General features: G+C 51.0%; 1 protein-coding gene across 4 annotated transcripts in view; it reads left to right on the top strand.

Annotated features, from left to right (window-relative positions):
* The window catches only part of ARMH3 (armadillo like helical domain containing 3), a 172897-nt gene that overhangs the window by 68453 nt on the left and 78494 nt on the right, over window positions 1-25950 (top strand). For all 4 annotated transcript variants that reach the window (XM_045024060.1, XM_045024059.1, XM_045024057.1 and 1 more), the window contains exons 21-23: window positions 17695-17777; window positions 18775-18901; window positions 25602-25677. In XM_045024060.1, the coding sequence (XP_044879995.1) occupies window positions 17695-17777; window positions 18775-18901; window positions 25602-25677 (286 nt within the window). The remainder of the gene's footprint in view (window positions 1-17694; window positions 17778-18774; window positions 18902-25601; window positions 25678-25950) is intronic.

Here is a 25950-nt window from a genome sequence, read left to right as displayed (position 1 = left end):
ATGGTACCAGGCAGCGTGTGCTATAATTGCAAGATGGAACTCAGAGGTGTACCCCACACCTCCCTGTTAGCTCATTTCTGCATGGCCAGGGCAGAACTGTTCCCTACAGTACGTTGATCAGCGCTTTATCACGTCTGCTTCTGCAAGTGCCAAGCGATAACCTTTGCACCATGTCCCTTAAGAGACTAGTCCATCGTTTAATGATCTCACTGTGCGGAATCATCATAAACCTAAACTTTCCTTTCTAAAAATTTCATCCCCCCCACTGCACTCTGAGACTCGGGGCACGTCTTCGCTACAAAGTTGAGGTGACTTAAGTTACGCTAATGTACAGCCACCGCAGTAATTAAATCAGTTGTGTGTGTCTACACTAGCATCCTCTGTTGGCAGTGCATGTCCTCACCAGGAGCTCTTGCACTGAATGTCAGCGTGGAGTGCTGTGGGGTGCTGACAGCCGCAGCCCCGCCAGGCGGAACAGTCAGCACAGCGTCTACATGTCGCTGCGTCGACCTAACTGCACCGACCTGCACACCACGCCTGTTGGTGGGAGCAACGTTGTAGCGTAGACGCTTACAGAGTTCGGTTGATGTAAGCTGTCTTACCTCGACCTAACTGTGGGGTGGACAGTTTTGTTAGCGCTTGCTAATTAGCTGCTGGTGATACAAGGCTTAGGAAAAGTGAAGTGCTTTCGAAGTGTGAAGTACTGCTTGTGCTCTGAAAGGAAAGCCGGGAAGAGTAAAATGCTCAGGATTGGTCGCGTGGGGGTGTGCTGACGTACCCTGCACACTTCAAGTGTGTTGGTGAGATTCTGCATGATTAGGAAGAAATGTATTGCCGTGAGGATTGTGCTGTTGTTTTTCCTGCAGGGAAATGCCACTTGTCAGCAGCTGCTTCGCTAATTAACACAAGCCTGGGAAGACTGGAATTAACAGGTGTGAGTTTCCTGAATGATGTCTAGGGCAGGCTGATTTCCGAAAGGCCTGCTCTCCCTGGGGACACATTGGGTGGTTCAAGTGATATTGCTTCACCAGGGAGCTGTTTAATTTCTCAGGGTGCTCCTGCCACTGGCACGAGTGGCCGGGGATGTTCTGCCCTCGGTCTGTTGGCCAGCTGATGCCCTATCAGGATACAGAAATCTCTGTTCTCTGCGCTGCCCTTTCTGAACCCCTGGCTGGCATGCTCCCTAGCTGCTTCCTGCACCAAACCACAGAAATGGTGCCTCTGGCTGTAGTGCCACCAGGGGTCTGCAGAAGGGAGCTCCAGGTCTGCAAACCTTCAGAACTGTGGCGCTCCAAAGTGACGTCGGCCTGAAGCTCCAGAGATGCTAACCGAGAGCCCTAGAGCCTGCCTCAGCCCCTTCCTACTGTAGGAGCTGCACAGACTGAGGCCAGGGCTCTGCGGTGAGCCCTGTGGCGTAGCGATAGCGGAGATATGGGCTGGCAGACAAATGGGCCGGCTTGTGAGGAGTGACTGATGGGCGGGCAGGGAGCTGTGCATGGCATATCGGAGGAGGAAGGCTGCTCCAGGCATGGAACTGAGTGGGAGAAGGAGACAAAGCCTTGTGCGGAGAGGAGGCAGCAGAGTGTCGGGTGTAGAGGAATTGAGATGAGAATTGTAGGCGACGACAGCAGAGTTGTGCAGAGCCATCTCTTCCCTTCCGGAGCCTAGTGTTGGCGGCTCTGTAAATAAGGCAGACAGCTAGTGCCCCTGTAATGGAGAGAAGCGCTTCCTCTGGGCATGGGAGGCCAGCAGCCGCGGCGCCTCCGAAAGCTGCTGCAATCTCCTGCTGGGACTTGAGCTCCGGGCGAGATCTTCAGTGAGCCGCAGAGGAGTCAGGAACGCTGCGAAAGGAAACAGCCACAAATACAGCCCAGCCCTGTTGTGCAGGATGCTGCCATCAATCAGTGGGTGGACGCCCCGTTGGACACCCTGCTCCTGGGCACGTATTTGTGCTAACATACTGTCACACAGGTGGCTTTCCCTTTTCATGTCATGAGAGTTGGTGGGTCCAGCCCTTAGCTGCCTGTCGGATTTATTCTTTTACCCCAGGCAGTTGTATTTCGAAATAAATCCATAGCCCAGGCTGTGCTACGTAGGTATTAATGCACCGTGGCCTGGAGCATGGTGTCCGTCCCCACCGAGGTGGGCTCAGATGCCCACGCCGACTGGCTGGCCGGTGAAGAATGAGGGAAGAATCCAAGTGCCTTACCAGGAGCAGCGTGGGTGTGAAGCTGTCTGAGGAGCTGACCTCCTTGAAGTTTTCTTGCCTTTCAGAATATTTCTAGTTGCATTTTGTAAGGATCAGCCAAGTCTTGAACGTCATGGCTCCTTCTGTGTCCACCAGAATTCTCTGCTCAGAGTATCCAGCTTATGTCCAAGACCTGGAACAAAAGAAACTGGACTGCCTAGGTGTCGTGGTGACAGGGAAGCTGCGCACTGGGCCCTGTGAGTCCTTCCCGAGCGCAGCCGTCATGGTCCCAGCACTCTCCAGCTGGCTGGCTGCGCTTGCAGCCCCGGTTCCCAGCTGTGATAACACGACAGGCCCACCGCGCTTTCCCTGGGGGAGCCGGACTCTAGCAGCTGATTAAAGTGACTCAGAAACAGCTGCTTTAGTATTTATTCACCCAAAGGCCCCCAGCCAGCAGAGCAAAGAGAGAGAATAGCAAAAGGCCTGTACGCCTGGGTCCTACCAAAACCGTGTCCCTTCCCTGCAAGGCCTGGGGCAGTTCCACTCAGCCCAGACCCCTACTCCTGGGCTGGGAGAGACAGACAGACAGACAGCCCGGTTGTGTTCTCCCAGCGTCTCTGTCAGAGCCTCATCTCCAGCCACTGCTGCCCCCTAGGCTGGGCTCTTTCATGGGTTGGTGCCCCTTTGATCCTAGGCCTCGGGAAACCGACCCTGCTAGCCTGGTTGGGCATTTCCCAGTTAACAGCTCCCCCCTTGTTCCCCGAAGGACCCTGGGTCTTCCCTCTGGAGGTACCTTAGCTCTGTCATCGTTTCGGTTCCTGTTTGTTTCTCCGCAGCAGCCTCCCCGATTTAGCTCCGTGCAGTCTGCAGGGATGCTATCAAACAAGTGAGGTGCAGGTGATACTCATAAATAACACAGATAGCTCCCTCGTCCTCCACAATCGGTTTTGAACCCTGCTTTCTAGTTTGAGCACAGAGGTCTCCCTTGAAGCAACATACAGCTTCCTGATTTCTGTTTTTCCCACTGTTGGCTGTGTGCATAATGATCTGTTTTAATACATAATGACCACCTACCCTCGTGGGCTTAAGCTGTAGAGCGGTGCATTGTTGTTACGAGTTGCGCGGGGGAGTCCGTGGTTTGTGTTGCTTTGTCAGGAGTTTAAGTGGAACAGTTGTGGAGCTTCTCTGTTGCCACGGCCAGTTAATCACCAGCTTTGCCCAAAAAAGGAAAGGCCAAGCCGCTGAGTGTGGTAATCGCCTCATTGCCGTGTTGGCTGCTATCCCTTGCTATTCCCCAGAAGAATTGGTGTGTCAGCTCCTGATCCCACGGACACTGCTGCCTTGTGGTTATCATTCCAGTACAATTTTTAATTACATGATCAACATAAACAAACTAGAGAAATGCAACCTAGATGGAGCTACTATAAGGTGGGTGCATAACTGGGTGGAAAACCATTCCCAGAGAGTAGTTATCAGTGGTTCACAATCAGGCTGGAAGGGCATAATGAGCGGGGTCCTGCAGGGATCCGTTCTGGGTCCGGTTCTGTTCAGTATCTTCATAGATGATTTAGATAATGGCATAGCGAGGACACTTATAAAGTTTGCAGATGATACCAAGCTGGGAGGGGTTGCAAGCGCTTTGGAGGACAGGATTAAAATTAAAAATGATCTGGACAAACTGGAGAAATGGTCTGAAATAAATAGGATGAAATTCAATCAGGACAAATGCCAACTGCTCCACTTAGGAAGGAACAATCAGTTGCACACATACAGAATGGGAACTGACTGCCTAGGGAGGAGTCCTACGGAAAGGGATCTGGGGGTCATAGTGGAACACAAGCTGAATATGAGTCAACAGGGTAACGCTATTGCAAAAAAAGCAAACATCATTCTGGGCTGTCTTAGCGGGAGTGTTGTAAGCAAGACACGAGAAGTGATTCTTCTGCTCTACTCCACGCTGATTAGGCCTCAACTGGAGTATTGTGTCCAGTTCTGGGCGCCACATTTCAGAAGAGATGTGGACAAATTGGAAAAGGTCCAGAGAAGAGCATCAAACATGATTAAAGGTCTAGGAAACATGAGCTATGAGGGAAGATTGAAAAAATTGTGTTTGTTTAGTCTGGAGAAGAGAAGACTGAGAGGCGACATGAGTTTTCAAGTACATAAAAGGTTGTTACAAGGAGGAGGGAGAAGAATTGTTCTTCTTAACCTCTGAGGACAGGACAAGAAGCAATGGGCTTAAATTGCAGCAAAGGAGGTTTAGGTCGGACATTAGGAAAAACTTTGTACCTGTCAGGGTGGTTAAGCACTGGAATAAATTGCCCAGGGAGGTTGTGGAATCTCCATCACTGGAGATTTTTAAGAGCAGGTTAGACAATCACCTGTCAGGGATGGTCTAGATAATACTTAGTCCTGCCTTGAGTGCAGGGGCTGGACTTGACGACCTCTCGAGGTCCCTTCCTGATCTATGACTCTATGATTGCACCCTATTTCTCCTACACACAATACACAATGTGCTCTACAACCATGTAGTGTGTTTCTGGTATATAAATGAGGTCACTGTCTCTCTTTGGTGTACACAATAGGTGAGGGTGCTACGTGTGTGTGTTGTAGGTTCTAGAAAAAATGGTATGATGCGTAGTATTGGAAAGAGCAAATGTATTCATGTAATGAACATCTTTGTAGTGTGCGCACACAAGGGGCAGAGTTAAGGGTGCTTTGGTGTTTTCTGACTATTGTGTGTTCAATTCTCTTAATATAGTTGTGTAGTAGAACTGTTCTGACCCTTTTAAAGTCAGCAAGTTATTGGCTTTCTGTTTGAGACCAAGGTTGGACTGTGGTCATGCTGGAATCTTCTTCCGTTCTCTGAGGAAAAACGTTATTTGCTTCTGCAAGAGTTTATGTACCATTGTAGGTGACTCAGCTAGAAATCTGTCTTGGGTCATAAGCTGTGATGAATGTGATGGCATCCACCTATTCCTTGGCAGACATTTTGACCGCTTTTCAAAACAGCTGCACTATTTGGCACGTCTGGTAATCAGTTCTTGTGAAGGACTTGCGGTTATTGAAGGTCGAGATCGAGGTGAATTGACAGAGCTGCCAGAGGAATTCTGATCAGATCCATCCAGTTCCCTGCTGTGATGAATATTAAATTCTGCTCCCGGCTCTGTGAAAATAAGATAAGACGTTGACTTAGCTGGTCATGAGGGAGGGGTCTGTGCATGTTAATTTCATTGAACCCTTTTCTAATGAGTTAATGCTGGTACAGCACTTTGGAGATGAAATCACTGTAGATGTGCTGCTTGATATTGTTTCACATGTATAAGCTATTCGGAAAGAGTTGTGACTCATTTAAGCCTTTTATATAGAAGCCCTCGTTCCTTCAACTCCTCCCACCTCACAATTAGCAATGCTCGAGCAGTTCCCCCAGAACTTGTAGATACGGTAACGTCTTCAGAGCTGCTACGGTTTGCTTTAAAGGAAAACCACATTTATAGGAATATGAGAGATTCTAATGTCTACACATAATTGCAAGAATAAGTCACTTTATAAGAAATCTTAAATATAATAAAAATGATGAAACCGCCATTTAATAGGGCAATTGATTGCAAAGTAGGATTAAAAATCATCTTTGCATTAGAAAGCGTTGACTCAGTTTCTGCATTATTGTAAGGGAAGTGCTGTAAGTTCTTAACGTTTATCTTGCTTAATTCAAACAGTTGCTGAACTCACTGTTAAAGCGAAAACACTTGAGATGCACAGCACTTTCTATAATGCTGGAACTGTCTTTTAGGAGTTTTATACTGATAGCGAAGCAGATTCTTTCTGTGCTACTAAAAAGAACTCATTTCTAGTCCTTATGCCGACTTGCTCTGTGATCGTGGGCATGTCACTTACGCTTTCTTGTCCTCAGCTTTCCTATCTGTAAAATGAGGATAATTCCTGCTTTTGGCAAGGGCTTTGGGTTCCCTGGATAAGTGCTATAGAAGTGCAAAGTTTGCTGGTGGAAGGTATTAAATGGCAGCTCTACTAGCTGAGCAGAGGCAAGGAAACAGTGGAAGGTATTTTAAAAACGGCTTTCGATACATGTAATACACAATCTCCCTGGATCAGTACATAGTTCAGGTTGCATTATTAATCACGGGCGTTTGGGGCTCAGGTATTGACCATCAAGAGCATTTGACACTGATGACGTTTCTTGTACTCCAGTAATGGGTGAAGACTGATTCAGTTCATTGATTCGTGTTGCTGGGCAGTTTTTGAACCAGTTCTTTCCAGACTGTCACTGGCTGCAGCAACTGTCTAGCCTGGGAAGCACAATGCGGGGAGAGTGGAGTAACAACTCTCTCAGTGAATCAGCTAGGGTAGGTGGGAGATACGATGCGTGCGGCTGCCAGCAGGAGCATGACTGAAGAGCCGATTGGTCAAATGGCTTGGAAAGAGGTTTTAGTAAAAGGAAGTGAAGGTCTAAAACAGGGGCGGGCAAACTTTTTGGCCTGAGGGCCGCATCGGTTTTCGTAAATTGTATGGAGGGCCGGTTAGGGGAGGGGTCGTGGCCCAGCCCCCACCTCCTATCTGCACACACACCCCGGACTCCTCCCCCATCCAACCCCCATCCCCCATTCCCTGACAGCTCCTCTGGGACCCCTGCCCCATCCACCACCACCACCCCCCACTCCCTGTCCCCTGACCACCCCTGGACCTCCGCCACCCCATCCAACCCCTCCTCTAATTCCTGACGGCCTCCCCGGGACGATGGCCCCATCCAACCCCTCTCCTTCTTGACTGCTCCCCCAGGATCCCTGCCCCCATTCAACCCCCTGTTCCTCCCCCAACCACTATCCACACCCCCATCCGCTGCCCACCACCCTGAACTCCTCTGCCCCCTATCCAACCCCTTCTGCTCCCTGTCCCCTTACTGCACTGCCTGGAGCACTGGTGGCTGGCGGTGCTACAGCCGCGCCACCCGGCTGGAGCCAGACCACGCTGTTGCCACCGCACAGCACAGAGCACCGGGTCAGGCCCAGCTCTGCAGCTGCCCTGCCCCAGGAGCTCACAGCCCCACTGCCCAGAGCATTGCGCCGCTGGCAGCGCAAGCGAGCTGAGGCTGCGGGTGAGGGGGAAGAGCGGGGGAGAGGCTGGGGGTGAGCCACCGGCACCGGAAACGGGGGAGAACCAGGGAGCCATGCCCGCCCCCGCATACCCGGTCCCTGCCTGTCCCCTCCTGCCCGCCCGCCCCCGCATACCTGGTCCCGGCTCGCCTGTCGCCCGCCCGCCCGGCTCCGCCTCGCCGCCCGCCCGCCCGGACCCGCATACCTGGTCCCGGCTCGCCTGCCGCCCGCCCACCCGGCTACGCCTCGCCGCCCGCCCGTCCGCCGGCTCCGCTTCACCGCCTGCCCGCCCCCGCATACCCGGTCCCTGCCTGTCCCCGCCCGCTCGCCCGTCCCCGCATACCTGGTCCCTGCCCCACCTACCTGGTCCCGGCTTCTCCTGCCGCCCGCCCGTCCTCCCGCCCCCGCATACCCGGTCCCTGCCTGTCCCCGCCCGCCCGCCGTCGAGATAACAGGGTTTAACTGTATTTTCAGAATTTGCTGCGGGCCAATAAAAACTGACCCGTGGGCCGCAGTTGGCCCGCTGGCCGTAGTTTGGACACCCCTGGTCTAAAATTTAGCCTCCCTTCAAGCTGATAAAACTTTATTGTGACCAATGTTCTCTGGCTTTTGAGTGTCCACATACTCATTCAGAAATACACGCAGGGCTCGGAGCCTGGCGGAACCAGGGTGTGAGCACTGCTTGCTGGCTCCGGAGGAGCAGAGAGTTACGTATCGCTTGGCATAGCTGGCCCTTCCAGCTAACACTGGCTGCACCAGTTTCTGTGCCAGGAGGATACAGAGGCAGGGAAGGAAATGCTTCCAAGCGTTAGAGATTGTCGCAAACGGGAAGAAGAAGGCCCCTTGAACAAAGCCTTCAAGTGGAAATAGTAAATGATCTCTTGTTCAGCCTGTTTTGTTTTCTATTGCAGCTATGGATGGGCACGAGGAACGAGAGCTTGTGCATTTGAGTGAAGTTAAACCCATGACTGATACATGGGGAAAAGTCTGTTCAGCTCCCTTGTGCTAGATCGTAATACTCCAAGTGCATTGTTGTGAAAGAAAGTAAGTTACACAAGACTTGACCTTTCAGATACCGAACAGCAAAAATGGACAAACTCTGCATTGCTGCTTTCCAGGCCCACTCAGCTTCTTGTAAAAAGAACAGGAGTATTTGTGGCACCTTAAAGACTAACACATTTATTTTAGCATGAGCTTTCGTGAGCTGCAGCTCACTTCTTCGGATGCATAGAATGGAACTCACAGACAGCTTCTTGTAGACTTCAGAAGCCTGGAGAGCTGGGGCTGGAATCTGGCAGCCTCGTAGAGTGAGCTCTTCCCTTGCTCTGCTCTGTCTAGGTTCCTATATGGCCCTCATTACTGTAGCCTCTGAGTGCCTTTGAGCCGTGCATTCCTTCATGTGACTCCACATCTGGTGTTTGTTCTCTCAGCCGCTCCCCAGGGGGAGACTCTGCAGTGAGTGGCTTGTTTTGGTACGTGATTTTTTTTTTTTTAAATATGCATGTTGCTTTGGGTTTATGTTAAAGAAGGCAGGTCAAAGAAGCATGGACCTTGGAGCAGAAGACGGTGAGGTTTGTGATTGTCCTTAGTTCCGGGGGGAGTTCATGTCGCAGGCCTGGCCTGGCCCCTGAGAAGGTTCTGTCTTCCTCACAGATGAACTTCACCCTTATTGTAGAGAGTTGCATCGTGGCAGCAGAGTGTAGCTGTTGGCCATGGTCTTCATCCTGGAGCTCTAGGCTCTTTTACATTCCCAGGTCCCAGGCCATGGAGCAGCATGAAGATAAGGACCGAGACCTTGAACTTAATTAAAAATTCTATAGGAAGCCAGTGTGGAGCGTCGAGGGCAGGTCTGAGGTGCTCGCAGCAGCCTGTGTTGCTAAGGAGACTCCCTGCAGTGTTCAGACTATGGAGTGAACTGACCAGCTGTGGCTGGGTACTGGTAACCAAAGGAGACTGTGCCACGGCTGACAACTCTTCAGAAAGCTTTCCTCTGCCCACCAGCATCACCTCTCTTTGGCTTGGGTTCAGCTTCAGCCAGCTGCTTTTCCTCTGGGAGCTGGTCTCATCCAAGCACTGGGTCCTTGGGGTTGTATGTGGTGAAGGATGCAGAGAGTTTTGTGTCATGGGCGTGCTGCTGGCACCTGAGTCCATGTGGTCTGACTAGTTCCTCTAGTGCAGAGGTTCCCGGATTTTTTTCCTGGCATGATGCTGTTTTAATGAAGTCTTTCCGCCAGGACCCCGGGCAGCATGGAGGTGCCATTTTGAAGAACAAAATGGCATCCTCTGCACAGTAGGGATCGCCATGACCCCGCCCCCCAGTTTGGGAACCATCAGTCTAGAGGCTGCACTTCTGCCTAGTTCCACTTCTTCCCTCAGCATGTCCTCTTCCTTTCTCCCACGTCCCTTCTGTCTGAGTCCGTTGCAGTGCTGCTGGTGTCGCTTGCAGCTCCTCGCCAGGGCTTTGCCCGAGGACCCCAACTGAAGCTATTGCAGCCGTCCCTTCTTGGGCGCCTGGTTAGCTCAGGGAATGAGTCTGCACTGTCACGTTGAGCGTACCCTGCTCAGGAGGGTTGGCCCCCCATATCCTAGTGCCTGTGCTTGTTATGGATGAGATCATAGTTTTAGTGACTTACAGAAAGTTTTGGGTTCACCTGACCTTGGGCCAAAGTTAGAAAATTAAATTTGTCTTAACTGCCGTGATATCAAAGAGCAGTTCAGACGAGCCCCAGTCCATTGCTTTGGCATCTGTCCCAGCTGGTAACATTCCCATTCCTTCCCCCACTTCCACGGGTGGCTGGGGTCTGGGGTGGGGCAGCAGGGACAGGCACGTGGGTTGTGTAGAGAACAAATTACTGTACAGAAGAAATTTCACATCAGGCTGCCTGGTTCTGGGAGCTGCTGCTGTCTCCCCCCACCAGCCCACTGCCGACTCTGGCAAGCTGCTGCAGTTTTCTCAGCCTAGGGACTCTTGTATCCCGGGGAGCGGGAGCAGGAGCAGGTGGAGGGGAGCCTGCCAATACAGACTGTCCGTACCCCTGAGAGAGGCACCAGCTGAGCACTAAAACCTGCCCGTAGTTACGGAATTCGGCGCTGAATGAAGTCAGCCCTGTAAAATGGAGGAGCAGCATCCAGCTGTTGGAGGAGCAACCAAATCCAGCCTTTAAAAAGGCTCAGGCTTTTTTCGGTAGCTGTAGAACCACAGCGGGGGAGAGACCCACTGGGAAGAGCAAAGGGCAGGAGAGCCGGCGATCAGTCCCCATCCCATCAGAGCAGGGTGAGGGGCGCGAGATGCCGTAAGCAGGGATGCAGACAGACTCCTTATTTCTTTAGTGCCTCACCTGCCGAGGGCAGTCGCTGGTGTCTGGGCTCCCCTCTGTCAGGAGCTGTGAGGAGGTTTCCTCTCCTCACACTCGTGGGTGCTCAGAGCCAGGGACGAGCCAGCTGATGCGTTAAATGTCCCTCTGTCGTCTGTGGGCTCCCCTGCGCCCCTGGCCCCCAGGGTCACCGCTGATTGACAGTAAGTGGGCCAGCACCCACCCCACCCCTGGGTAACTGGTTACCTTGTCCCTGGACGCTGGGCTAGAGTTGGTGCATGAGTTTGTAATTGTGCTGCAGCTATTTCCAGCTCACGCTTCCAGCCCATAGCCCGTCTCTGGAGAATGCTGCTGGCAGTTCTTTCCCGTCAGACCCTATTGTCAATGTTCATCTCCCGAGAGTGTTTGATCACTGTTGTGCAGAGCTTTTGTGCACACTTAACGTGACCGGTTCCCTCACCCCAGGAACAAACTCGGGCTGCCTCAACAGACAGTTGTCGAGCCCTGTTGCTTCCCTGCCTTCAAGCCTTTCTTCAGGCACCACAATTACTGTGGTGGTAAATTTGTATTGTTCTGGGGTCTCCCTTCTTGTCCCCATTTAGAAAGACCTTTAATGTATTGATTCTCACAACACCACTGTCAAGGTGGTAGGGAAGTGCTGTTCTCTCCTGGGATGGTCTGGTGGCTGATATGCAGGGCTAGGAGACAGGGCTCCTGGTTCCATCCCTTGCTCTGTCCCTGACTGGCTATTTGACTTGGACAAGTCATGTTGCCGCTCTGTGCCTCAGTTTCCCCACCAGTGAAACAGAGCTGGTAATACACCCCTGCCTCACAAGGGGGCTGTGATGCTGAATTCATTATTATGAGCTCCTAAGATGGAAGACACTAGAGGAAGACCATTTAATTTGTGTGTAATCAATCTTTCGTTCTCACACACGAGCCTGGGCTGTTGCTCGTCGTTTTGTTCCTGATCTGCTTTCCTGGACACCAGCATGGGGAGGAGTTCTTCCCTTCAGCCAGGTGGCAGCCTCGTTGTACCAGCCCTGGTGGAATTGTCTTCCACAGCTTTCTCAAACCACTGTCCATTGCCACCCAGCCAACTACGTCTGAGCTGGGCTGGGAGCTAGGAACTGCCGGCCCAGTACAGCATAGTGCTCCTTTTGGTGAGGTTCCCAGCCTCCAGCAGGGGGTTATACCACCCCCCTCGCCAGCGGTCGGACTAGCACTCCTACAGCCTTGGTGTGCATCTTGTACTGCAAGCCCCCTTTCACCTCCCCACCCTCTTCTGCTCTCACAGCCAGCCACATGCCCGTTTCCACGAACACCTTCCCAGTCCACGGGCTCCTCACTCAGATCCTCCAACAACCTGCTGCTTCCACAGTGTCTACAAAAAGTCAATCTCCTCCTCTGGGCTGCACGGCGTCCTGCCGTCTGTGTGTGGCTTTTAGACTGTAGCTGTCGGGCCGTTGCCTGGTGTGTGTGTACCGTACAGCACCGGGATCAGCTGCCTCTGCTTACAGGGGGTGGGGACTCTTCGACATCAGTCTGAACTAACTCTGCTTGTTCTAGCCCTGCCCGAGCGCACGGCCCCTCTCTTCATAAATCCCACTGAACTTCGGCCTCAGCGGCTTAAGCAGCTGCTGCTCAGACTCCCCCTGACCCGTGCCCGCACTCAGCTCTCCTGGGTTAAAAGAAGAAAAGATCTCAGGCCTGGGCGCTTGCTCCCACCTGGGGAGATAGGGATCTCGAAGTGAAGCAGGCCCAGGTTTATTTGTCTGCTGCTGCTGGGTGTGGGAAACTTCTTCACTCTCTGTCCAGTGTGAAGGTTACAACTTTCTCCTGCCTTGGCTGCGCTGCTGCTTCCCAGCCATCCGTGCCCTCGTTCCCAGCGCGTACGGGCACCTCGCGGTCTTCACTGTACTGAGCCTCACAAGCTGCGCTGGGCCGCGTGGTCAGTCCCAGGGTGCAAACGAGATGCTGATGCACAAGGAAACAAAGTGACTTGGCCGTGTTGTCACAAGGAGTCTGTGGCAGCCCAGGGAATTGAACCAGGTCTTCCACGTCCAGCCCTGCTGCGCTAACCACTGGCCCATCCGTTCTCTTCCTTACTGCCCGTCTCGGCCGCCAGGCGCTACCTCTGGCACTAGCCACATAGGAGGGAGCAGGCTGGCTGCGGAGAGGTCACCTGGAATGACTGTTCTGCTTCACTAGAGAGGAGGCAGAGGAATTCCCTGGGCTGCGCCTGCCTGCAGCCAGTGAGCACCCTGAGGAGCTGCCTTGCCAGGTGCCCCCGGTGGGGCCAAGATGGGAGGAGAACACCCTGCGGGGGCGAGTTAGAAGCAGCGCGGTGTCCTGCTGTCCCGGCTCTAGAAGGGGGCGTGAGAGCGGGAGGCAGCTGGCGCTGTCGTCCATTGTGCGTGGCAGTAGCGCTCCCTTTCCCGTGCTGCCTGGCCGGGAGCCCCCGGGGCCCACGTGGGAAGGTTTGACGGGCTCCGTGACTCTCTAGGTGTCACTCGCTTCCTGCCCCACTCCCTCTGGTGACCATTGGTGCCCCGTTCAGAGGACTAGACTTGCGAACTGGGAGCCTAGCAGGGACAGAAAAGCAATGCCCCAGCTCCTCCCCATCCCCACGGTCCGTTTCCCCAGATTCGACAGCAGCGTCTCTCTTGGGACCGGTCCTCGTTTTGCCCACGTGTGCAATAGCCTGCCGGAGCCCGGACTGCTCTGGGCAGAGTTTGCGCTTCCATTGCAGCTGGCGTAGGGGCTTTGCTGCCTCCCCTTCCCCCGCACAGACGGCATCCAGACCAGGAACGGTGAGGCAGCAAATAGAACGGAAACGTCTTCCTGATCCCAATGCTCCTGGGCTGAGTTCACTTCAGCGCAGAACAAGGCTCGCAGAAAAAATGGTCCATTTTATGCAGTGAAGGGAAGCAAAATCTGTTGGGGTGGGAGAGAAGGGGAGGGACTGTCGGGCAGGAGGAATCCTGTGCTCTCCAGGGGCTGGAGTGAGAGGAGCTGGCATCCCAGAACCCCAGTGGCAGAAGGGCTGGTCTGTGCAAACAGCTCTGTGCTGTAGGAGCTGAAAGCGCCGCCAATCTGCAGTAATTTCAGTTTAATAAAGCAGGAGGGCATCTTAAATGCCAGTGATCCTATTTCCCATCCTCTGGGGGAGTAAACTGCCTGAGAGCTGAGACCTGGAGACTGACGCCAATCCCCTGTGCAGCCAGTCACACGCCTCCTCTTGTAATACCCCTTTGATAAGGATCTGCCCCACCACCTTTTAGTTCCTGAAGTTGTCGGTGAACATGTGGGAGTTCAGGCTCGCTCTTCCTGGGGTTTGTTTAGGAAGCACTGCCAGCGTGCTTGGCGCTGTACAAAATGGAGACCCAAGCCAAACATTCGGATTAGGTAGGTTAAGGCTTACCCTGCTTTTGTTGCTAGAGCAGCTGTGGCAACCTCTCTGCTGGGCCTGGGAGTCAGGCATGCTGCTCACGTGAGGGGGGGAAGGAATCCCAGGGAGGCAGGAGAAGCCGGATGACTCTTGGGAGGGGAGAACCTAGGTGGTTTAGTAGAAACATCCCCATTTTCCAGTTCATGCATGAAACAAACCTATCACTCGTTAGCTGCTTTCCCATAAGGTGATGTGACCAAGCACAACCAGAAACCATGATTCTCTGAGCATCCGTGACTGAGAAATTGATCTGCTGCTCCGCCAGGGGGCAAACATGCAGAATTGGTTGGTGTGGTGCTGGGCTGCGTGCAGACAGCAGTTCCCTCTAACAAGGAAGAGGTGATGCACTTGGTCTGGCATCAGGCAGCTCAGTTATTCAGAACTCGGGGTGCAGCCGTTGTACCTTCCCTCGAGGTTATTTGAGCAGCAGTGTCATCATTGAAGAGCACCGGATGTCAGCAGCTCTGTAAGTTTTATTTGCCCTGGAAACACCATGAAATGTATCGGCAGGTCCTGCCTTGTAAACAAACTCCTAGGACATCTGTGCTTGCAGGTTTAGGACTGACAGTCCTTCCTGTGCCCAAGCTTTAGAGTCTGCTGTATGATGTGCCTGGGTGAAAGAAGCTAACAGCACTGGTGCATTGCACCTGCTGACTGGGCTCTTCGTTATCATCTTACACACCTGGGCTTCCCAAAGAGCCAAACGAATTTGTCAGCATAATATAGTCAGTGACCATACACCTGGCGGGGCGTTAGTCCCTGAGCTGTCTTTGCTGTGACTTTCTGTTCCCCTAACCAGCACCAGAGAAAGACGTTTGAAGTGGGCAATGGTTTGGTGCTATTCAGATTCCCAGAGTGATTTTAAGCTTCAGTAAGATCGTGTCTCTTCTGACAGAGAAACTGGCAATTAAGCAAGTGGGCCCATTTGTTACAGGGAGTGAAGCTGATGTGCAGAGCATGGGAATTGTCAGTCCAGATCAGATCAGTCGCCCGTCTAGTCCAATATTCTGTCTCCAGCCCGGTGTGGTACCAGATGCTCAGAGGAGGATTCAAGAAAGCTCCTTGTGAACAATGACAGACTAGCCTGCCCAGAGGAGGAGGTTTTTCCCCAGCCCCCTCTCTGTTAGTTGGCCTATGCCCTGTACAGTGAGGGTGGGTTTGCTGTTTGAACAAGAAGTGCCCTCCAATGACAGACGGTATTTGTGCTTGCTGGCTCTGCACGTTTCATACAGCTTAGTGCATTGTCTCTGCACTGTACACCCATCTCTGCGGGAGCTCTTCTGAGCAAGGTTCTGTTAGGAAAGCGTGTGGGGGCGTTTCCTAGGCTAGTTCCAGGGCCATGTTCTCGTCACGTCTGACCATCCGGAGCGCCTTGCTGCGCCATTCCAGCAATCCCAGCTCCTGCGAGTTCAGCGGCAGCACCTGGGCCAGAGGCTTGGCTAGGTGAACTTCTGTGGGCACGGCTGGAAATCAAGGCTATTTATAGCCACTCGTCTGCGAAATGCCTCGTAAGCTGCTGTGACGTTGATGCAGGGCAGCTGCCCAAAGTACTGATTGTGGGAGACTGCAGTGTTCTCCATGAGGCTTAGTTACCTTGGAAACCTGTTTTAACTGGATCTCGGCTCCAGTGAAGAGCCCATCTGTACCTGCTCTTTCTTCGTTCACAGAGAAATATTGGCCTGAAGTCCTCCCCGGGCGAATTCCTGTGGAATGGAGGCCCTGACCAGAGTCTGATTCAGAGGATGAGCTGTAGTGGGGATGGCACTTTGTGGCTGAATTCGAAGTGCATTAATGCTGCTGCTTAGTGAAATGTGCTCCGGGAGGCGGGGGTCGCAGGTACCCTCCCTTTGGGCTGGAGTAGGCTCTCTGCTGATATTGGGGACCTTCTGGCATTGGGAGCAGAGCTTTCAGGGCTTTATTCAGGCTCCGTTCAGACCACTGCTCTGTCCTCACGTCTGTCGCTCACTCCTTTTTCTGCATGCTTGAGTCTCTGGAAACCCAAAGAAATGGACAATTTCCCCCATATCTTGTTGCTTCCCCACTAAATTTCCTGTCCCGTAGCTATTTCCACTGCGGAGCGGTAGTTCTGCCTCATGTGAAAGCTGGCTTTCCTGTTCTGTCCAGCACCCTCCCAAATTAGGGCTGGTTTGCGCCTGTGTCCTTGAGAAGAGACTTAGAATTGATGTGTGTAACACGTACAAGTTACAGGACTAGGTTTGAGGGCAGTAGTGGGTAAACTCTGTCCAAGGATTAATTGGTCCCTATGTGCTGTATTGCCCAAAGGCTGAGGCAAGTATTGAACACTCACAGGAACTATTTCAACACACGGGCAACTTCCCCTCCCGCTCCCGCTTTCCAAGTGTGCAGTGTTACCTGCGGGTGAGTGTGGCTCTGAGTGAGTCTCCCGGAGACCTCACTGGAGCTGCCAGGGTGGGTTTTCCACCAGCCGCCTTTCACCAGCACCCATTGCTGTTCCTAGCCTGCGTCTGCTGCCCTCATTTAGCTCTGTGCCTGCCTTCCTGCTGCTGCCGCCTGCTTGAGCTGGGTCACAGGCAGCTGCATATGCTGGATGGCAGTATTGCTGCAAGCTGCAACGCTGACTTTGAAAAGATGAATCAAATCCAAGTTGTACCTGTAAAACCGAGGGCTCAGCCTGACATGAAGCTGGTAGCTCCAGGTACTAAGCAGTAAATAATAAACAGCCTTTTAAAATCTGCCTTTACAGCTTCCTAACTTGCATGTCTTGTCCGCCTAATTTGGCTGTCATAAAGTCCCAGAACTGCATTCCCGGTGGCTGATTTCAAAGCAGAGACTGTGTTTAGAATCTCGTGTAGACAGACCCACAAAACAGGCTTTGGTTCCCAACCGTCTCCCATGTGGGGGGGAGGGGAAATCTTTGAAAACCACTATGATGCTAATAATTTCCAATAATACCGATGATCTATTTCCGTTTTTGCAAACGTTCATAACACAATGATGCTTTGTAAATTGGACACGCTTAAAGCCCTTTAATTAGATTACTTGAGTTCAAATGAAAGGGCTAACTATCTTTCACTGGTGGTGAATGAGCCTTTATTGATTTATTTGTCTTCGGGAGACGAATCTGAGCTGGATTTATCGTCTTCCCTGCACAGCCGTAGATAACTGGCACAATAAAGTCCCGGGTCCTTACTAGTGCCATCACACCATCCCAGAGGCAGCAGTGCTGCAGAAGAGCCATGCTGCGTGTTCTGCCTCGTGTCATTGACACAAGTGACAGCAGAGTTCTAATTGCACAGCCTCATGCTGATGGTGTATGGAGCAGAAATGAGACGGCTGGATGCTCCGGGTTCCAGGCATAGCTTGAGGTGTTGACAGGTAGAAAAACCTCATTGTCAATAGACTTGACTGACAAGTAACTCCACTTGAAACTAATAGATTTGATCTGGAAGTTGATGAAGGAGAATAAACTTGGAACAATGCCAATTTCCACAGTCATTTATCAGACCAGAACAGCATTTTAACTAGTAAAGCCGTAAGCCAGCTCGAGTACTTTCTGATCCCTGGGCCAGTGGCTAGGCTGGTGAAAATGCACTTGTATTTAAATGGCTTCTTGAAAAAAGCTTTGATGACTTTTATCCTTTCCCTTAGCTCTGATCAACTTGCTGAAGTTCCTCATGTCCAATGAGACTGTGCTACTGGCAAAACACAACATCTTCACCTTGGCGCTCATGGTGAGTGTAGAGAAAGTGGGTTCACGTTGAATGGCCCAGAGAAGGAGATTCCGTGTGGGGCTAGGACTGGCCTGCTGAGCAGGTAGTTAAACTGTGCAGAGATCAACATACAGCTCTCCAGCTTGGGAACCTATCCATGCTAAGGAGACATTGGGGAACCCCAGAGACAACACTTGTTGGGATGAGGGGTGTGGGCAGAAGGATGTCTGGGATGACTCGTACCAAGGACCTTAGAGGTCCTCCTGTTGGGGGCCAGGGTATCTCTGCTCCGTGGGAACTGAAGGGGGATAGAAAAGCAGGAGAAGGGAGATATTAGTCTTTCAGACCCAGATGGGGTGGAAGCCCAGTGGTGTAGACAAGATTGAGTTGTCTCCCTGCCTTTGCCAGTCTGGGTGAAGTGTGTTTTGTGGGAGAAACCAGGAAAAGCCAGCTTGGGATGGGAGACCCTGAAACTGGAAAGAGAAGGGTAACCAAACAAGGGAGGGAGGTGTTGTCTTAATTCTCTATAGAAAATTACTGGCCCAGCTAGCCGGCTGGCCTGTGTCTGATAGTAGCCAACGGCAGATGCTTCCAAGGGAGGTCTGAGAAACCCCTTAGTGGATGCTCAGTCATGTAATAAGTTTGTTCTTAAGGGAAGTTCCAGCCAGGTAGTTGGTGGCTGGTTTATCCCTGGAGCAGGCAGAATTGTAGATCACTGGACTCTACAAGCTCATGCTCCGAATTCGTTAGCTCAGGTTTCCGGGTCGTGGTAGCTGTGAATGCTGAAATCTCCCCACTCCGCAAAGCATCAGAAATCTGCCTGTCTTAAGGTTTTATCCACATTCCACATAAATAAGGTGGCCTATGACTGCTCTTTGATGGGCTAAAAGAATATTGTCCAGTGTACTATGGGCTTATTACTCTGAAGGTTTTCAACGTCATCTGGGTCTGATTGGCGTCTATTGTAAATTAAATTTTGTGTAACGATCCCTTATTGTAATTTTATTTTTTTTTGTAGGTAGTGAACTTGTTCAACATGTTCATCACCTACGGAGACACCTTCCTCCCAACGCCCAGCAGCTACGATGAGCTGTACTACGAGATCATCCGTATGCACCAGAATTTCGATAACCTCTACTCCATGGGTGAGTGAGTGGCTTATTTGAGATACCGTTGATAAAAACAAGCAGGAACTAAGCAGTGTGAGAGATTCATGGCGGTGTATGTTTGGGGTGTGTGAATATACACGTTTCTGTGTTTGCATAGATACTTGAGAAAGGGATAAATCTGTGAAAAGAATAAACTTTTTCTTTTCCAAAAGAACAAAGTAAATTTCATTGGCTCCTCACCAAAGGAACCGGCCAGTTCAAGCGATCCAGTCTGGGTGTACAAGCATCTGTTGTTAATGCAAATATGTATTTGTCCACGTGACTGACTATGTGATATTGAAATGTCATCAAAAACACCCTGAACCCTCATGTAGCGTTAACCAGCCTATAATTTGTCTCTGCCAAGCCGTGTTGAGCTCCCAGCTGGGAAACCATGCCTTCATCTGAGGCTGGAGAGCAGACACAAGCTGCAGAACCAGTCAGCACAGGGAAACGGCATTGTAACCAAAAGGGGTGAAAAGCATTGGAGAAATGCATGACAAGAAACCTGCTGCCTTGGACAAATCACACACTGCGCTCCTGCGGCGCCAGAACAAAGCCAGAGAGCAGCCCCCACAAGCCCCCGGGCAGGGGGGAGGAAATCGCTGGACAGAAGAGTGCGCACACTGGCAACGCAAGGAGAAGCCAGAGAGAGAGGAGTGCACTGGAATGCCACCAAGTGAACCCAGCAGGGAAGCGAGGAACAAAGGAGAGAAGCAAAAAACATGTGGAGGCATAATCAAGCCGTGTACAAATGAGCCTGCATTGAAGAACAGGCGCAGCAGGGCTGGTTTAATGCCTGTGTGCTGGAAGCTGCGGATAAAGGGATGTCTGCCCCTCTCCTGAGGGGCACGTCCCCCCTTGTCCCTCCCACTCCCAGCGTGAACATGTCACCGCCATTGTAAATAATGGGAGTAACACAACCACATAACAGGGGTTAGAAGACTTGTAAGAGCCAACCAGCCAGCCACGGGGCACTACAGACTGGATGCAGAGAAGCACCCCCAGTCAAATGAAGATCACTAGCTGTTTCTTACGACTGCAGTTGAACTGAATCTCTGCAGAATAAATGACATCTCATCTCAAAAAGAAATCCATTGGAACTGGACAAGGTATGGTGAAGGGGAACAAACGTGCTGAGGTGAATGGAACAGCTTCCGTATGAGGAGAGAGTAAAAAAGACAGAGGCTGTTCAGCTTGGCAAAGAGACGACTAAGGAGGGATATGATCGAGGTCTATAAAATCATGAGTGGTGTGGAGAAAGTGAATAAGGAGGGGGTGTTTGCCCCTTCCCGTAACACAAGAACTCGGGGTCACCCAATGAAAGGCAGAAGGTTTAAAACAAACAGAAGGAAATATTTCTTCACACAACACACAGTCAACCTGTGGAACTCCTTGCCAGGAGATGTTGTGAAGGTTAAAAATATAAGTAGGTTAAAAAAAGAACTAGCTAAGTTCCTAGATCGGGGTGGCCAACCTGTGGCTCCGGAGCCACATGCGGCTCTTCAGAAGTTAACATGCGGCTCCTTGTACAGGCACTGACTCTGGGGCTGGAGCTACAGGCGCCAACTTTCCAATGTGCTGGGGGGGGGCTCACTGCTCAACCCCTGGCTCTGCCACAGGCCTGGCCCCCACTCCACCTCTTCCCACCCCCTCCCCTCAGCCTGCTTTGCCCTCACTCCTCTCCCCCCCCCACCCCCGAGCCTCCTGCACGCCACAAAACAGCTGATCAGGAGATGCGGGGAGAGAGGGGGAGGCGCTGATCGGCAGGGCTGCCATGGGCGGGAGGCGCTGGGAACCGGGGGGTGGGAGTGAGGGAGCTGATGGGGGGGCTGCTGACGTATTACTGTGGGTCTTTGGCAATGTACATTCTGGCTCCTTCTCAGGCTCAGGTTGGCCACCCCTGTCCTGTAGGATAGGTCCATCCATGGCTGTTAGCCAAGGTGGGCAGGACACAACCCCACGCTCTGGGTGTCCCTAAACCTCTGACTGCCAGAAGCTAGGACTGGATCGCTCAATAAATTCCCCTGCTCTGTTCATGCCCTCTGGGGCACCTGGCACCAGCAGCTGTCAGACAGGATACTGGGCTAGATGGCCACTGGTCTGACTCAGTCTGGTCGTTCTTATGTTCTTCTGGTTTTATCCCTCTGTTGTAAATTACCTCTGTTTTTTGTCACTCATGCAAAGTACCAAAGAGTCACTGGTGCTCACAAAGCAAATGCTGCCGCCCTTGCCTTTGGAGCCACTCGCTGCCCAAAGAGCTAAGCTGGTAAGAGGACATGTCTGCACTGGGCAGTGGGTGGAGCCAGAGAACGAAGGAATAACACGCTCCTATGCTCTCGACTTGGCAACAATAGGCATGTCTGACCTGCTGAAACAATCCATTTCTCACATGAATAAATTTTCCGTTCTGCTCTGTGAAGCAAAACCCTGTGAATTAACACTACAGATGCCTCAGTGGAAACCCGCTGTGAATTCATCGCTGCTGGTGTTCGCAATGGGATTCTTGCTCTCTGACAAAACAGCGTTCCACAGAGCTGGTACCTTCTTTTCTTCTAGGAAACTGCAGCCGTTTGGGGCTCCGGAAAGCGAGGCGCTAGAGCGCGTCTGGCTAGGCATAGCATAGGCGGCTGCCCAAGGAGCTTTGCCAATGTGCTCGCTCTGCACTTGCCCTTCTTCTGGGCCAGTTGTGGGTAGAATCAAATGCAGTAAAAATCTTAAATGAACCAAACTGTACCACAGAATCTCTATGGATAGTAATTCCATGCTCGGATAGTAAGAATATAGCAGTAGGGATCTATTACTGACCACCGGGCCAGGATGTGATAGTGACTGTGAAATGCTCAGGGAGAGGCTATTAAAGTCATAGAACCATAGAATATCTGGGTTGGAAGGGACCTCAGGAGGTATCTAGTCCAACCCCCTGCTCAAAGCAGGACCAATCCCCAGACAGATTTTTGCCCCAGATACCTAATGCCCCCCTCAAGGATTGAACTCACAACGCTGGATTTAGCAGGCCAGTGCTCAAACCACTGAGGTATCCCTCCCCCCCCAAGTAGAACTCCTAGAGCTAGAAGCATTAGCAGACCCCTTAGCCAGGCTGTGAGCTAGAGGGTAATAATCAGGGTAAACTCAATAATAATGGGGGATTTCAGCTATCCCCATATTGACTGGGTACACGTCACCTCAGGCCTGATGCAGAGATAAATTTTCTTGACACCTTAAATGACTGCTTCTTGGAGCAGCTAGTCCTGGAGCCCACCAGAGGAGAGGCAATTCTTGATTTAGTCCTAAGTGGAGCACAGGATCAGGTCCCAGAGGTGAATGTAACTGAACTGCTTGGTAATAGTGACCATAATGTAATTAAATTAACATCCCTGTGGCGGGGAAAACACCCCAGTGGCCCAACACTGTAGCAGTTAATTTCAGAAAGGAGAGCTACCCAAAAATGAGGAGTTTAATTACACAGGAGTTAAAAGGTACAGCGGCAACAGTGAAATCCCTGCAAGCTGCATGGAAACTTTTTAAAGACTCCGTAATAGAGGCTCAACTGAAATGTATCCCCCAAATTAAAAAACAGTAAGAGAACCAAAAAAGAGCCATTGTGGCTAAACATCAAAGTAAAAGAAGCAGTGAGAGGCAAAAAGGCCCCCTTTAAAAAGTGGAAGTTAAATCCTAGTGAGGAAAAGAGAAAGGAGCATAAACTCTGGCAAGTGAAGTGTAAAAATATAATTAGGAAGGCCAAAAAACCCTCAAAAAGTAATAACAAAAAATGTTTAAGTGCATCAGAAGCAGGAAGCCTGCTAAACAACCAGTGGGGACCACTGGATTGAGATGCTAAAGGAGCACTCAAGGACGATAAGGCCATTGCAGAGAAACTAAATGAATTCTTTGGGTCGGTCTTCATGGCTGAGGATGTGAGGGAGATTCCCAAATCTGAGCCATTCTTTTTAGGTGACACATCTGAGGAACTGTCCCAGATTGAGGTGTCATTAGAGGAGGGTTTGGAACAAATTGATAAACTAAACAGTAACAAGTCACCAGGACCAGATGGTATCACCCAAGAGTTCTGAAGAAACTCAGATGTGAAATTGCAGAACTACTAACTGTCATCTGTAACCTGTCATTTAAATCAGTTTCTGTACCAAATGACTGCAGGATAGCTAATGTGATGTCAACTTTTAAAAAGGGCTCCAGAGGAGACCCTGGCAATTGCAGGCCGGTGAGCTTGACTTCAGTGCCAGGCAAACTGGTTGAAACTATAGTAAAGAACAAAATTGTCAGACTCGTAGATGAACATAATTTTGGGGGGGAATAATCAACATGGTTTTAGTAAAGGGAAATCACGCCTCACCAATCTACTAGAATTCTTTGAGGGGGTCAACTAGCATGTGGACAAGGGGGATCCAGTGGATATAGTGTCCCTCACCAAAGGCTCTTAAGCAAAGGAAGCTGTCATGGGATCAGAGGGGAGGTTCTCTCATGGGTCGGTAACTGGCTAAAAGACAGGAAATAAAGGGTAGGAATCAATGGTCAGTTTTCAGAATGGAGAGAGGTCAATAGTGGTGCCCCCCAGGGGTCTGTACTGGGCCCAGTCCTATTCAGCATATTCATAAATGATCTGGGAAAAGGGGTAAACAGTGAAGTGGCAAAATTTACAGATGATACAAAACTACTCAAGATATTTAAGTCCCAGGCAGACTGTGAAGAGCTACCAAAGGATCTCACAAAACTGGGTGACTGGGCAACAAAATGGCCGATGAAATTCAGTGTTGATAAATGCAAAGTAATGTGCTTTGGAAAATAATAATCCCAACTATACATATAAAACGATGGGGTCTAAATTAGCTGTTATCACTCAAGAAAGAGATCTTGGTGTCATTGTGGGTAGTTCTCTGAAAACATCCACTCTGTGCAGCGGCAGTCAAAAAAAATGAACGGAATGTTGGGAATCATTAAGAAAGGGAGAGATCATAAGACAGAAAATACCATATTGCCTCTGTATAAATCCATGGTACACCCACAGCTTGAATACTGTGTGCAGATGTGGGCTCCCCATGTCAAAAAAGCTATATTGGACTTGGAAAAGGTTCAGAAAAGGGCAACAAAAATGATGAGGGGGATGGAACGGCTGCTGTATGAGGAGAGATTAATAAGACTGGGACTTTTCAGCTTGGAAAAGAGACGACTGAGGGGGGATATGATTGAGGTCTATAAAATCATGACTGGTGTGGAGAAAGTAAATAAGGAAGTGTTATTTACTCCTTCTCATAACACAAGAACTAGGGGGTCACCCAATGAAATTAATAGGCAGTAGGTTTAAAACAAACAGAAGGAGGTATTTCTTCACACAGCACATGGTCAACCTGTGGAACTCTTTGCCAGAGGATGTTGTGAAGGCCAAGACTTCAATAGGGTTCAAAAAAGAACTAGGTAAGTTCATGGAGGGCAGATCCATCAATGGCTTTTAGCCAGGACGGGATGGATCAGCTGATGATTCCCTGTTCTGTTCATTCCCTTTGGCATTGGCCACTGTCAGAAGACAGGATACGGGGTAGATGGACCTTTGGTCTGACCCAGTCTGCTGTTCTTATGTATGTTTGTGCCCTGAATCTTCCTTTACCCAGGTCTGCAGAGCTGGTGAGCACTGTACATTAACCCCCCCTGCTCATGGATTCACGGGCTTTGTTGAAGTACTATTGATGTTTATAGACAGCCCTAATGAGGGTGCTGTGCTCAGGGGGTGAGCAGCTGTGTTCATATACAAGTGCCAGGTGCCCCTTTTCAGACAATCCTAGCTCCAGGCATGGCATCACAGATGAATTATTCCTTGACCGTACGAATTCACCCACAGTTCCGGCAGAGCACACTGCATAAAGAAAACGCCCTTTGTTCTGGATTTCTTCACGGCTTCGCAACTGTGTTTGAGGGGTGGGTGCCGAGATGATGGGCTGCCTGGAAACACTCTGGACCTGAATAAATACCTTGGGTACTCTGTCAGCAGCACAATGGGCTTCCAGAGACGTTCTGCCTGCTTTGGAGTGTTTTCAGATGTGCTCCCTGTCTGTCTGAGGCAGAGGGGGCGTGCTGGTCTCTCTGGGGAGCAGGCTTCTCCCCATGTGGGGTATGATCCTTCTCTGCAAGGCTGATTAACAGAGCCAAAGAAACTTTCTGCATGGGATAGTCTGAAACTACAGGGCGTGGTCTAGAACAGCTGGAACCCTGAATAAATAGGAACTGGAGCTGAGCAGAAGGGGAGCAAATGTGGAGTAAGATACCAGAGAAAGTGGCATGAGCAGAGAGCAGTGAATGAATCCAAGATGCTAAGCTCTTGTTTCTGGAGGAAGGGGATCTGGAGACCTGGAGATGAAATCAGGTCGGCAGGATTAGCTCCCCCTCACCCCACTCCAGAAAAGGAGGCTGCGCTTTGGCCTATACAGCTTTTTTATATTCCTAAAATCTCTGAAATGGCTTCAGAAGAGGCTGCGTATTATGGCCCGAGAGTGAGACCCCGTACCCAGGTCGTGACAACCAGAACGGGGGCAGAGGGTGGGGTTCTGTTGGCTCTCTGGAAGGCTGGTCTCGTCGTGACTTGGATCTCCAGCTGCTGTTCTACTGGACATTTCAGGTTAGAAAGTGTCGCTCTGTTGTCGGTTCAGTGCCAGCAGTCTTAAGGATCTGTCTCCCTCTCTTTCAGTGCTACGGCTTTCGACCAATGCCGGTCAGTGGAAGGAGCCCGCCAGCAAGGTGACGCATGCGCTAGTCAATATCAGGTAAGGCATGGGAATGGAGAGCAGCGTTGGCGTTCTTGGGAGGTGTTCTGCGTGGCCCTGCCGGTCTGACACTTCCGTGTTCGTTGGACAGAGTTTGTTTTGGAATTTGGTTTGCTGTATTAGACTAAATTGCTGCCTTAAGCAAAGGGGGTGGAGGGCTCATGAAAGTTTGAACTACTTTGTGTAATAATAATGCTTAGCTCTTCCGGGGGCTCTGCGCTGTCACCGCAGTCATGAGTTCATCCCAACTGCACCCCTGGCGTGCTGGCAGGG

This window comes from Mauremys mutica, chromosome 7 (assembly GCF_020497125.1).
Source record: "Mauremys mutica isolate MM-2020 ecotype Southern chromosome 7, ASM2049712v1, whole genome shotgun sequence".
In the NCBI taxonomy this organism is placed as follows: Eukaryota; Metazoa; Chordata; order Testudines; family Geoemydidae; genus Mauremys; species Mauremys mutica.
Note: the sequence above shows the minus strand (reverse complement) of the source record. Positions and strands in the feature narration are given on the sequence as shown.